The sequence below is a fragment of the Caretta caretta genome, chromosome 1 (assembly GCF_965140235.1).
Source record: "Caretta caretta isolate rCarCar2 chromosome 1, rCarCar1.hap1, whole genome shotgun sequence".
Lineage (NCBI taxonomy): Eukaryota > Metazoa > Chordata > Testudines > Cheloniidae > Caretta > Caretta caretta.
In genome coordinates this window covers 79,776,808-79,789,688 of record NC_134206.1, presented here as the reverse complement: position 1 = coordinate 79,789,688, position 12,881 = coordinate 79,776,808, and the positions used below count along the sequence as shown (strand labels likewise).

Here is a 12,881-nt window from a genome sequence, read left to right as displayed (position 1 = left end):
GCTCCAGGAACATAGTTTCTGCTTAGCTTGGGCTCCCCTCCTTTAGGAGTCATAGAGTTTAAGGCCAGAAGAGACCACTCGATCACCTAATCTGACCTCCAGTATATCAAAGCCCACCAACCCGACCCACACACTAAAACCTACAAGGGAAATGAGACCAAAGCAAATGAGGCACATAAGAGACTAAACTATTACATTCTACAGGCAGAAAACAGGAGGGGCAGAGGTGCACCAAATTTAAATGAGCTATACCCAGCTAATCCTGGCAGGTAACCTACATTCACACCCACATGCTGCAGGGAAGGCAAAAATTGCCAGTCGGACCTGGGAGAAAAATTCCTTACCGACTCCACATATGGCAATCAGTTAGACCCTGACTATGTGAGCAAGAATCAGCCAGCCAAGCATCTGAAAGAGAAAGCTCAGTGCCACCTCAGAGCTCTGACCCACTCTCCCCAATGTCCCATCTCCAGCTGTAGGGGGTGGGAGAGGGAAATCCCTTCCTGACCCCTGCAGGTGGTTGGCTGAAACCCTGATGCATGAGCTTTAGGAACATAATGCGTAAATTGGAAGTGAGCCCTGCTCCCAACCATCACAAGTGTGGTGTTACTGTGGCTTTAAGGGAACTGATAGAATCTCCAGGGTGTGGGAGCTGACAGTGTGCGCATACAGTGAGTATTAGGTTAGACTGACAGATTGACCTGAGTTAAGAGATTCTGTATATATGTTAACTAGGTATCTCATAAAGACTGTTGTTGAGTTACTAGCAATGAATTATTATTAAGAGTAGTGGATTACTTGAATAAAAAACAAATACATGACACTAGGCGTGAAGAAAGTAGTAAAAAACCAGCAGAAGTTATTTTAAAAAGTGAGGTAAAAGTTACTCAGCAGTGAAAAACAATTTTGAATGAAATTAGATGGATCAATTAAGAGTTCCCACATTTCTAAAAATATCAGGAAATGCTGTAGAAAATTGGAAAAAAGTTTAAAGAAGAATTTCTTTTCTTTTTGAGGGCATTGGGATCTACTCTTAAGGAAAATGAACAAAAGGTTGCCATCTTTTTGAATATTGCAGATAATGAAGCAATTTGGTTATTTAATTCATATGAGCTTAATGCTAGAAAATGAGCTACAAGTTTATCTTAAAAAAAATTGAGGAATGCTATTTACCAAAAAGAAATGAAACATTTGAAAGATTTCAGTTTCACTCAACTAATCAAATGGAGGAAGAGACTTTGAATCATGTTAATAGATCTAAAGATAAAAAGTCAGACATGTAATTTCCAAAATCTATCTGAGTCAATGCTAAGAGATGAAATTGTGATGGGTATAAAAGATATTAGCGTAAGAAAAAGACTGTTAGAAGAGCAGGATCTAAATCTGGAAAAAACAGTGAGAATTTGCCAAACTGCTGAACTTAATCAACAGTTGCACATTTTAGAAGAAAAACAAACTGATGTGCCACTCAGACCTGGGAGAAAAAGTAAAAAATAAGAAATAAGTAAAAAAACAAACAAGTCTATGGAGGAAAACAAAGTGAAAGTATTAAAGATTGTTCTAGATATGGAAGGAAGTACCAACCTAAACAATGTCTAGCAACCGGTCATATCTGAAAGAAACAGAATCATTTCACAAAAGTTTGTAAATAGAAAAGTCTGAAAAAACTTAGAAATAAATATTTAATTCAAAATTCAAAAGTCTCAGAGAAGATACCGAATAAGGAGTACAGAGCTGACATTACAGATGAAGAAACATTGTTTCTGGGTATTTTGAAACAGTGACTACATAAACTGCAAGGAGGATAGGACAGTTATACTTTCTACTAATGGAACGTTTATTTTGTATGTACTAGATACAGGTACACAAGCTAATGTAATTTCCGGGGGAAAAAATCTAAAAGTAAAACTTGTATTTAGAGAACAAATGCATGTTAATTTACAATCTTATAGTGCTGAAAAAAATTCTGTTATGGGTATTTGTGAATTACAGATCACATTTTAAAATAATTTAGAAGATATAAGATTTGTAGTAGTTAAGGGGACAAGGTATTGCAATTTTAGGTTTAGAAGCATGTTTAGCACTAAATCTAATTGGTAGAATTTAGACTATTCAGGATTATGAAACACATGAAATAGAACATAAGAATTATTCATTGACATTGGTAAATTGGATACAATGTGTAAAATAGAGTTAAATGAAACAAAGAAACCAGTTATACATTCAACTAGAAAAATATCCTAAGCTTTAGGATACAAAATAATTTTGGAAGGTTGATTAATTAGATATAATTAAAAGAGTGGAAGAACCGACTGAGTGGATGAATTCATTAGTAATATTAGAAAAGCAAGATCAATAGTTACATTTATGTTTAGATCCAAAAGACTTAAATAAGTATGTTAAAAGGGAACATTTTAAAATACCTACTAGGGAAGAAATATTTGAACAAACGTCAGGAGCAAAATACTTTTCTTCTTTAGATGCTTTGAATGGATTTTGGCAAATACCATTGGAGCAAAAAAGTCAATTGCTGTGTACGTTTAAAACACCTTTTGGAAGTTACTGATTTAAAAAATTACCTTTTGAATTATGTTTTGCTCCAGAGGTATTTCACAGAGCAATTCAAAAGATTTTTGAAAATATAGATGGCAGACAATTGTGCATAGATGATATTATGATATGGAGATGAGCTTTAGAAGAGCATGATATAAGATTAACTAAAGCATTGTCTAAAGAAAAGAAACAGATTGAAGCTGAACAAAAATTATTGTAAATTTAGAGTGCAAAAATTAACATTTCTTGGAGAAAAACTGACCAGTCAGGGATCACATTGATCCACAATGAATATAAGCCATTGATAATATTGCCTACCCAAAGATAAAGAGTCATTACAGAAATGTTTGGGTATGATTCATTTTGTAGGAAGATACGTAACTAACCAAGCAGAAAAAAAACAATACATTTAAGGGCTTTACTTTGTAAACGTAATAATTGGAAATGGGACTGTCAACAAAAACAAGAATGTAAACAGTTTACGCTCCTATATTAAAACTATTTGATAGCAAAAGACTTACAAAATTGTCTTTAGATGCACCCAAACAAGGCCTCGGAGCAGTTCTTATTTCAAAAGTATGGTGATCTGTGAAAACCAGTTGCTTATGAATCTAGAGCTATGTCAAAAATCGAATGACAGTATGCTCAAATAGAAAAAGAGGTTTGGGCACTGGTTTTTGCATGCAAAAAATTTCACATATTTATATATGAAAGACCTGAACTGAAAGAACAGATCATAAACCATTAGTTAATATTTCAAAAAGGAATACTATAGACATGCCACCTCAGTTACAAAAAATATTTTTCAATTGTATTTATATGATTTAAAATTAGAATATCAGCCAGGCAAAACATTAATTGTTGCTGATACTCTTTCTGGAGCTTATGATGTAATCAATGTAACTGAAAAAGATGATGTGGGATGTGTAGAGTACTTAAAATTGTTTTCTATATCAGAAAGAATGGAAAGAAATTGAATGACATCCAGAGAGGATGAGAATTTAAAAATTTAAAAACCCTATTGAAAAAGGATATAATTAAAAAATGATACTGATCATGTAATCAATTTATTCAAGACTTGTCAGTAATTGAAGGAATTCTGTTTAAAGGTAATAGAGTAGTAATTTCGTTAGGGTTAACAGCAGAGAAGTTGAAACATATACATGAGGGACATTTAGGCATAGAAAAATGTAAAAGTAGAGTAAGAGAGGTACTGCATTGGCCACAAATGAACCAAAACATAGAGGATTATATGAAAGAATATGACATATAGCAAAAATATAGCAAAATATACAAATGCAAAAATATATAGCAAAAATATTGAAATGCTCAGTCTAAACAACCTATGATATTTATTCAAGAAAACTTAAGAATGTGGTGTAAAGTAGGTTTTGACCTTGTAGAATATAAAAGACATGTATATGTTACAGTTCTTGATTATTTTTCACATTTTCTTGAAATATCTATATTTGAAAACACATGAGTCAAATAAGACATGAATAAAATTTAATCAATTTTTGCAAGCCATGGCATTCCCAATTCAGTAACGACTGATAATGGACCTCAATTTCACAGTCGAGTTTGTATCAAAAAATTATTATGATAATCACATAAGCTACCTTATTTGAAACCAAATGACAGAGTACATATCTATAATGGTAAAAACTGGGCTCCGAAAACCACTGTAACATAAGAGGTAGCACTTCAGTCCTATGATATCAGGTTTAATAGTGGTCAAATGTATAGACAAAATCAGAGACATTTGCAATTGTTACCTGCAACACCAGACTTAGCTGAAAGAAGAAATGATATAGTACAGCAACAAGAGCAGCAAGAAAATGAAAATGACATCATTCTTCTAATTAATAAGAACTTCAATAATACAGCAAATAGAGACGTTAGACGATGACTGCATCAAAGGACACCAGTTAAAAGACTTATAGAAAGCTGTTATAATATATCTCACAGCAGAGAGGCAGGTGGCAGCAGAAGGTGACTGACAGTCAGCTGGTGAACGCGTGGTTGGTGAGGCAGAGAGGCGTGACAAGCGGCCAGCAGAGCGGCTGGTAGAGAGGCGCAGCAACCGTGGTGAGCAGGCGGCCAGCAGGAGCAGCTGGTGAGCGGCCTGCAGGGTGGCTGGCAGACAGGGGTGGCAAATGAGTCCCCGAGCAGCGAAGTGAGTAAAGTCTCTCTTTACCCCACCCGGGGCGGGGTGAGGGAGGTGAACTCTGCAGATGCACCTCTGAACTCTGGGTTTGCACTGACCAAGGACAGCAACTGTGAGTGGGGTGCAGAGAAGGGCCAGACACATGAAAGGGGCTTTGGGGTTGCTGGACTTAAGAGGGGAAAAGGACACTGCCTAACCTACTTGGAAGTGGGTCTTTTACTCATGGCTTATGTTTATGAACCCTGTTTGTGGTGTTTTCCCAAATTAATGCTGAGTTACTTTCCTTCTTTTATTAAACATTTCTTTTCTACACTCAGACTCTGTGCTTGGGAGTGGGAAAGTATTGCCTCCCAGAGGTGCCCAGGGGTGGTGTGTCATTTTCCCAGGTTACTGGGTGGGGGCTCAAGCCGGTTCTGTATTGTATTGATGGAAAGGAACCGCTAGATATTGAACCCAGCCCAGGTTGCTGCTGGCTCCACCTGGCAGAAGGGTTATACGTATAAATAAAAAGTCTATTACTTACTTTAAAACTTCCTTCGCAAGAGCTAATTCAGTTTGCTTTTTAGCAATACTCACTTTATTCCAGATTTTCTAATCTCTCTGTTGATCAGTTCCTTTTCTCATTCCCTGTAGGCTCTCTGCTTTCTCCTAATTACCTTTTTGAGGTGCTTATTCATCCAGCTTGGACTGGAACCTTTCCCTACAAGTTTTTTCCTCTTTCTTGGGATGCAAATTTCAGAGTTTTTGAAAAGTTGATTTGAAGATATTCCAAGTTTCCTCCACACTTAAGTCCTTGAGCTCTTCAATCCAGTTAATTCCCTTAATTTCCCAGTGTCTGCCCATTTGAAATAAAAAATCAAAATTGTCGACCTGCTTTTGATTATCCTTCTTTTAATTTAAACTGAATCAGCTCATGATAACTTGATCCATGGCTATTTCCTATGACCAGCTCTTCTAGGATGTCCTCACAACTTGTGAAAACAAAGTCTAAAGTGGCATCCCCTCTTGTTGGTTCTTGATGATTTGATAAAGAAAACTCTATCACATCCAGGAATAACTGGACCCAGTATTAGAAGCATTCATTCTCCAATCTATATCTGGGAAGTTAAAGTCTCCCATTATGACACAATTCCCACTAGTATTTATTTCTGGAATAATATTGAAGAGATCACTATCCCTATCCAAATCTGACCCTAGGGGTCTATGGCAGACATCTAACACTATCCCAACAGAATGTGTTTTACAGTCCTTCCCCAAAGTGATTTTGACCCAAACAGATTTTGTTTTGTCCATACTGTCATTTTGTATTTCTTTACCTTTTATCACTGAATTGATGTACAACACTACACCATTACCTTTACCTTTATTTCCAGGGCCGCCCGGCAATTCGGCAGCGGGACCTCCTGTCCTTTTCTTTCTTTGGCCGCACAACTTGGGTTCTTCTTTTCTTTTTCTTCGCTGCTTGGGTGGCAAAACTAACTTTTTTTATGGAAGGAGCCCCCGAAATTGCTTTGCCCCAGGCCCCCTGAATCCGCTGGGCGGCACTGTTTATTTCTATCTCTCCTAAACAGCATCTACCCTTCAATACCTGTATTGCAGTCATGCGTACTATTCCACCACATTGCTCTAATCCCTAAAATATCCAGTTTGACTTCCTGCACCACTAGTTCTAGTTCTCCATTTTATCCTCCTTGCATTTGAGTACAAGGATTTCAGTAGTTTCCATTGGCCTTCATCGAGTTTTCTACCTTGCAATGTTCCATTATCCCTTACTATATCTTCATTTACCTGATTTTCCTGCTCCTGTGTATTGAAGCTAGGCATGGAGATTTCACTTGGCTCTCCTGACTGTCTTCACCCATCTCCTAGTTTAAAGCCCTTCTTATCAATCATGCCAGCCTTGATCCCAGAAGATTAATAAGGCCAGATACTCAAGTGGAGTCCATCAGTTGAGAGGAGTTTTCTTTCAGTATGTGCCTCCCAATGGTTGATCCTCCCAACCTTCCTCATAGCACCAACCATTGAGCCATCTGTTGATCTTCATTATCTTGTCACACCTTTACCCTCTTTCTCGAGGGACTGGAAGTATTCCACTGAAAATCTCTCAAACTTCCACTTCCTTAAGCATCTTATTCAGCCAAGCACAGTCATACTTGATCCATTCCAGTGGGAATCTAACAGGGTCATTCATCCCAACATCTCCCATTAAGAGTACAGCTTCTGCCTAGTTCAGACCCTCTGGAAACTCCCCTCCTCCAGAGCTTTCTTCCTCTTCCAGACTCTACTCCAACTGAGCTGTCATAAGTCTTTTATTCAGCCCAGATGCCGCCTCATTTAATTAACTGCCTGCCACTTATCTAGGCAGTTACCTATCCCCAGGTGGACCTGGGCTGGCTCAACCTCCTTGCAGAGCCTGTCAGTGGCAGGCTGTACCTCTGACCTTTTCAAAGGGCCAGCTACCCTATGATATATCCCTCCCTACTTTTCTTAGGGTATGTCTACACTACGAAATTAGGTCGAATTTATAGAAGTCGGTTTTTTAGAAATCGGTTTTATATATTCGAGTGTGTGTGTCCCCACAGAAAATGCTCTAAGTGCATTAAGTGCATTAACTCGGCGGAGCGCTTCCACAGTACCGAGGCAAGCGTCGACTTCCGGAGCGTTGCACTGTGGGTAGCTATCCCACAGTTCCCGCAGTCTCCACTGCCCATTGGAATTCTGGGTTGAGATCCCAATGCCTGATGGGGCTAAAACATTGTCGCGCGTGGTTCTGGGTACATATCGTCAGCCCCCCGTTCCCTCCCTCCCCCCGTGAAAGCAAGGGCAGACAATCATTTCGCGCCTTTTTTCCTGAGTTACCTGTGCAGACGCCATACCACGGCAAGCATGGAGCCCGCTCAGGTAACCGTCACCCTATGTCTCCTGGGTGCTGGCAGACGCGGTACGGCATTGCTACACAGTAGCAGCAACCCCTTGCCTTGTGGCAGCAGACGGTACAGTACGACTGGTAGCCGTCATTGTCATGTCTGAGGTGCTCCTGGTCGCCTCTGTGAGGTCAATCAGGAGCGCCTGGGCAGACATGGGCGCAGGGACTAAATTTGGAGTGACTTGAGCAGGTCATTCTCTTTAGTCCTGCAGTCAGTCCTATTCAACCGTCTTATGGTGAGCGGGCAGGCGATACGGACTGCTAGCAGTCGTACTGTACCATCTTCTGCCGAGCAGCCATGAGATGTGGATGGCATGCAGTCCTTCTGCACCGTCTGCTGCCAGCCAAAGATGTAAAAGATAGATGGAGTGGATCAAAACAAGAAATAGACCAGATTTGTTTTGTACTCATTTGCTTCCCCCCCTCCCCTGTCTAGGGGACTCATTCTTCTAGATCACACTGCAGTCACTTACAGAGAAGGTGCAGCGAGGTAAATCTAGCCATGTATCAATCAGAGGCCAGGCTAACCTTCTTGTTCCAATAAGGACAATAACTTAGGTGCACCATTTCTTATTGGAACCCTCCGTGAAGTCCTGCCTGAAATACTCCTTGATGTAAAGCCACCCCCTTTGTTGATTTTAGCTCCCTGAAGCCAACCCTGTAAGCGCCCCTCCCAGCGTCAGAGCAATGGCAAACAATCGGGCATCTGAGAGTGCTGTCCAGAGCAGTCACAATGGAGCACTCTGATGGGGCTAAAACATTGTCGCGGGTGGTTCTGGGTACGTGTCGTCAGGCCCCCGTTCCCTCCCTCCCTCCGTGAAAGCAAAGGCAGACAATCATTTCGCGCGTTTTTTCCTGAGTTACCTGTGCAGACGCCATACCACGGCAAGCATGGAGCCAGCTCAGGTAACCGTCACCCTATGTCTCCTGGGTGCTGGCAGACGCGGTACGGCTTTGCTGCACAGTAGCAGCAACCCGTTGCCTTCTGGCAGCAGACGGTGCAATACGATTGGTAGTCGTCCTCGTCGTGTCCGAGGTGCTCCTGGCCCCGTCGGCTGGGAGCGCCTGGGCAGACATGGGCGCAGGGACTAAATTTGGAGTGACTTGACCAGGTCATTCTCTTTAGTCCTGCAGTCAGTCCTATTGAACCGTCTTATGGTGAGCGGGCAGGCGATACGGACTGCTAGCAGTCGTACTGTACCATCTTCTGCCAGGCAGGCAAGAGATGAGGATTGCTAGCAGTCGTATTGTACCATCTTCTGCCAGGCAGGCAAGAGATGAAGATGGCTAGCAGTCGTACTGTACCATCTTCTGCCGAGCAGCCATGAGATGTGGATGGCATGCAGTCCTTCTGCACCGTCTGCTGCCAGCCAAAGATGTAAAAGATAGATGGAGTGGGTCAGAACAAGAAATAGACCAGATTTGTTTTGTACTCATTTGTCTCCTCCCCTGTCTAGATCACACTGCAGTCACTCACAGAGAAGGTGCAGCGAGGTAAATCTAGCCATGTATCAATCAGAGGCCAGGCTAACCTCCTTGTTCCAATAACAACGATAACTTAGGTGCACCATTTCTTATTGGAACCCTCCGTGCAGTCCTGCCTGAAATACTCCTTGATGTACAGGCACACCCTTTGTTGATTTTAGCTCCCTGAAGCCAACCCTGTAAGCCGTGTCGTCAGTTGCCCCTCCCTCCGTCAGAGCAACGGCAGACAATCGTTCCGCGCCTTTTTTCTGTGCAGACGCCATACCAAGGCAAGCATGGAGGCCGCTCAGCTCACTTTGGCAATTAGGAGCACATTAACCACCACACGCATTATCCAGCAGTATATGCAGCACCAGAACATGGCAACGCGATACCGGGCGAGGAGGCGACGTCAGCGCGGTCCCGTGAGTGATCAGGACATGGACACAGATTTCTCTGAAAGCATGGGCCCTGACAATGCATGCATCATGGCGCTAATGGGGCAGGTTCATGCTGTGGAACGCCGATTCTGGGCTCGGGAAACAAGCACAGACTGGTGGGACCGCATAGTGTTGCAGGTCTGGGACGATTCCCAGTGGCTGCGAAACTTTCGCATGCGTAAGGGCACTTTCATGGAACTTTGTGACTTGCTTTCCCCTGCCCTGAAGCGCATGAATACCAAGATGAGAGCAGCCCTCACAGTTGAGAAGCGAGTGGCGATAGCCCTGTGGAAGCTTGCAACACCAGACAGCTACCGGTCAGTTGGGAATCAATTTGGAGTGGGCAAATCTACTGTGGGGGCTGCTGTGATGCAAGTAGCCCACGCAATCAAAGATCTGCTGATATCAAGGGTAGTGACCCTGGGAAATGTGCAGGTCATAGTGGATGGCTTTGCTGCAATGGGATTCCCTAACTGTGGTGGGGCTATAGACGGAACCCATATCCCTATCTTGGCACCGGAGCACCAAGCCGCCGAGTACGTAAACCGCAAGGGGTACTTTTCGATAGTGCTGCAAGCTCTGGTGGATCACAAGGGACGTTTCACCAACATCAACGTGGGATGGCCGGGAAAGGTGCATGATGCTCGCATCTTCAGGAACTCTGGTCTGTTTCAAAAGCTGCAGGAAGGGACTTTATTCCCAGACCAGAAAATAACTGTTGGGGATGTTGAAATGCCTATATGTATCCTTGGGGACCCAGCCTACCCCTTAATGCCATGGCTCATGAAGCCGTACACAGGCAGCCTGGACAGTAGTCAGGAACTGTTCAACTACAGGCTGAGCAAGTGCAGAATGGTGGTAGAATGTGCATTTGGACGTTTAAAGGCGCGCTGGCGCAGTTTACTGACTCACTTAGACCTCAGCGAAACCAATATTCCCACTGTTATTACTGCTTGCTGTGTGCTCCACAATATCTGTGAGAGTAAGGGGGAGACGTTTATGGCAGGGTGGGAGGTTGAGGCAAATCGCCTGGCTGCTGGTTACGCGCAGCCAGACACCAGGGCAGTTAGAAGAGCACAGGAGGGCGCGGTACGCATCAGAGAAGCTTTGAAAACCAGTTTCATGACTGGCCAGGCTACGGTGTGAAAGTTCTGTTTGTTTCTCCTTGATGAAACCCCCCGCCCCTTGGTTCACTCTACTTCCCTGTAAGCTAACCACCCTCCCCTCCTCCCTTTAATCATTGCTTGCAGAGGCAATAAAGTCATTGCTGCTTCACAGTCATGCATTCGTTATTCATTCATCACACAAACAGGGAGATGACTACCAAGGTATCCCAGGAGGGGTGGTGGAGGAGGGAAGGAAAATGACACACAGCACTTTAAGCACAGCACTTTAAAAGTTTACAACTTTAAAATTTATTGAATGACAGCCTTCTTTTTTTTGGGCAATCCTCTGTGGTGGAGTGGCTGGTTGGCCGGAGGCCCCCCCACCGCGTTCTTGGGCGTCTGGGTGTGGAGACTATGGAACTTGGGGAGGAGGGCGGTTGGTTACAGAGGGGCAGCAGTGGCAGTCTGTGCTCCAGCTGCCTTTGCTGCAGCTCAACCATACACTGGAGCATACTGGTTTGGTCCTGCAGCAGCCTCAGCATTGAATCCTGCCTCCTCTCATCACGCTGCCGCCACATTTGAGCTTCAGCCCTGTCTTCAGCCCGCCACTTACTCTCTTCAGCCCTCCACCTCTCCTCCCGGTCATTTTGTGCTTTCCTGCACTCTGACATTATTTGCCTCCACGCATTCGTCTGTGCTCTGTCAGTGTGGGAGGACAGCATGAGCTCGGAGAACATTTCATCGCGAGTGCGTTTTTTTTTCTTTCTAAGCTTCACTAGCCTCTGGGAAGGAGAAGATCCTGTGATCATTGAAACACATGCAGCTGGTGGAGAAAAAAAAAGGGACAGCGGTATTTAAAAAGACACATTTTATAAAACAGTCGCTACACTCTTTCAGGGTAAACCTTGCTGTTAACATTACATACATAGCACATGTGCTTTCATTACAAGGTCGCATTTTGCCTCCTCCCACCGCATTACTACCCCCTCAACCTTCTCCCCTCCCTGTGGCTAACAGCGGGGAACATTTCTGTTTAGCCACAGGCAAACAGCCCAGCAGGAATGGGCTCCTCTGAGTGCCCCCTGAAGAAAAGCACTCTATTTCAACCAGGTGACCATGAATTATATCTCACTCTCCTGAGGATAACACAGAGAGATAAAGAACGGATTTTGGTTGAATGCCAGCAAACATACACTGCAATGCTTTGTTCTACAGTGATTCCCGAGTACGTGTTACTGGCCTGGAGTGGTAAAGTGTCCTACCATGAAGGACGCAATAAGGCTGCCCTCCCCAGAAACCTTTTGCAAAGGCTTTAGGACTACATCTAGGAGAACCGCAAATGCCAGGGCAAAGTAATCCTTTCACATGCTTGCTTTTAAACCATGTATAGCATTTTAAAAGGTACACTCACCAGAGGTCCCTTCTCCGCCTGCTGGGTCCAGGAGGCAGCCTTGGGTGGGTTCAGGGGGTGCTGGCTCCAGGTCTAGGGTGAGAAACAGTTCCTGGCTGTCGGGAAAACCGGTTTCTCTGCTTGCTTGCTGTGAGCTATCTACAACCTCCTCATCATCATCATCTTCTTCGTCCCCAAAACCTACTTCCGTATTGCCTCCATCTCCATTGAAGGAGTCAAACAACACGGCTGGGGTAGTGGTGGCTGAACCCCCTAAAATGGCATGCAGCTCATCATAGAAGCGGCATGTTTGGGGCTCTGACCCAGAGCGGCTGTTCGCCTCTCTGGTTTTCTGGTAGGCTTGCCTCAGCTCCTTCAGTTTCACGCGGCACTGCTTCGGGGCTCTGTTATGGCCTCTGTCCTTCATGCCCTGGGAGATTTTCAGAAAGGTTTTGGCATTTCGAAAACTGGAACGGAGTTCTGATAGCACGGATTCCTCTCCCCAAACAGCGATCAGATCCCGTACCTCCCGTTCGGTCCATGCTGGAGCTCTTTTGCGATTCTGGGACTCCATCATGGTCACCTGTGCTGATGAGCTCTGCATGGTCACCTGCAGCTTGCCACGCTGGCCAAACAGGAAATGAGATTCAAAAGTTCGCGGTTCTTTTCCTGTCTACCTGGCCAGTGCATCTGAGTTGAGAGTGCTGTCCAGAGCGGTCAGAATGGAGCACTCTGGGATAGCTCCCGGAGGCCAATACCATCGAATTGTGTCCACAGTACCCCAAATTCGAGCCGGCAACATCGATTTAAGCGCTAATCCACTTGTCAGGGGTGG

General features: G+C 43.8%; 1 protein-coding gene across 1 annotated transcript; it reads right to left on the bottom strand.

Annotated features, from left to right (window-relative positions):
• Positions 1–10,871: 10,871 nt before the first annotated feature.
• On the bottom strand, positions 10,872–12,623 carry LOC125627844 (uncharacterized). Its single transcript, XM_048832447.2, has 2 exons — positions 12,068–12,623; positions 10,872–11,479 (listed from the first exon to the last, which is right to left on the bottom strand). Exons 1-2 carry the CDS (start codon positions 12,621–12,623, stop codon positions 10,959–10,961), a joined length of 1,077 nt encoding a protein of 358 aa, XP_048688404.2. The 3' UTR covers positions 10,872–10,958.
• Between the last annotated feature and the right edge of the window lie 258 nt (positions 12,624–12,881).

Coding starts and splice junctions, on each gene's coding strand:
- LOC125627844 (XM_048832447.2), bottom strand. CDS start 12,623: ATGATGGAGTCCCAGAATCGCAAAAGAGCTCCAGCATGGACCGAACGG. Junction 11,480..12,067: donor AGGCGGAGAAGGGACCTCTG/GTGAGTGTACCT, acceptor TTTCTCCACCAG/CTGCATGTGTTTCAATGATC.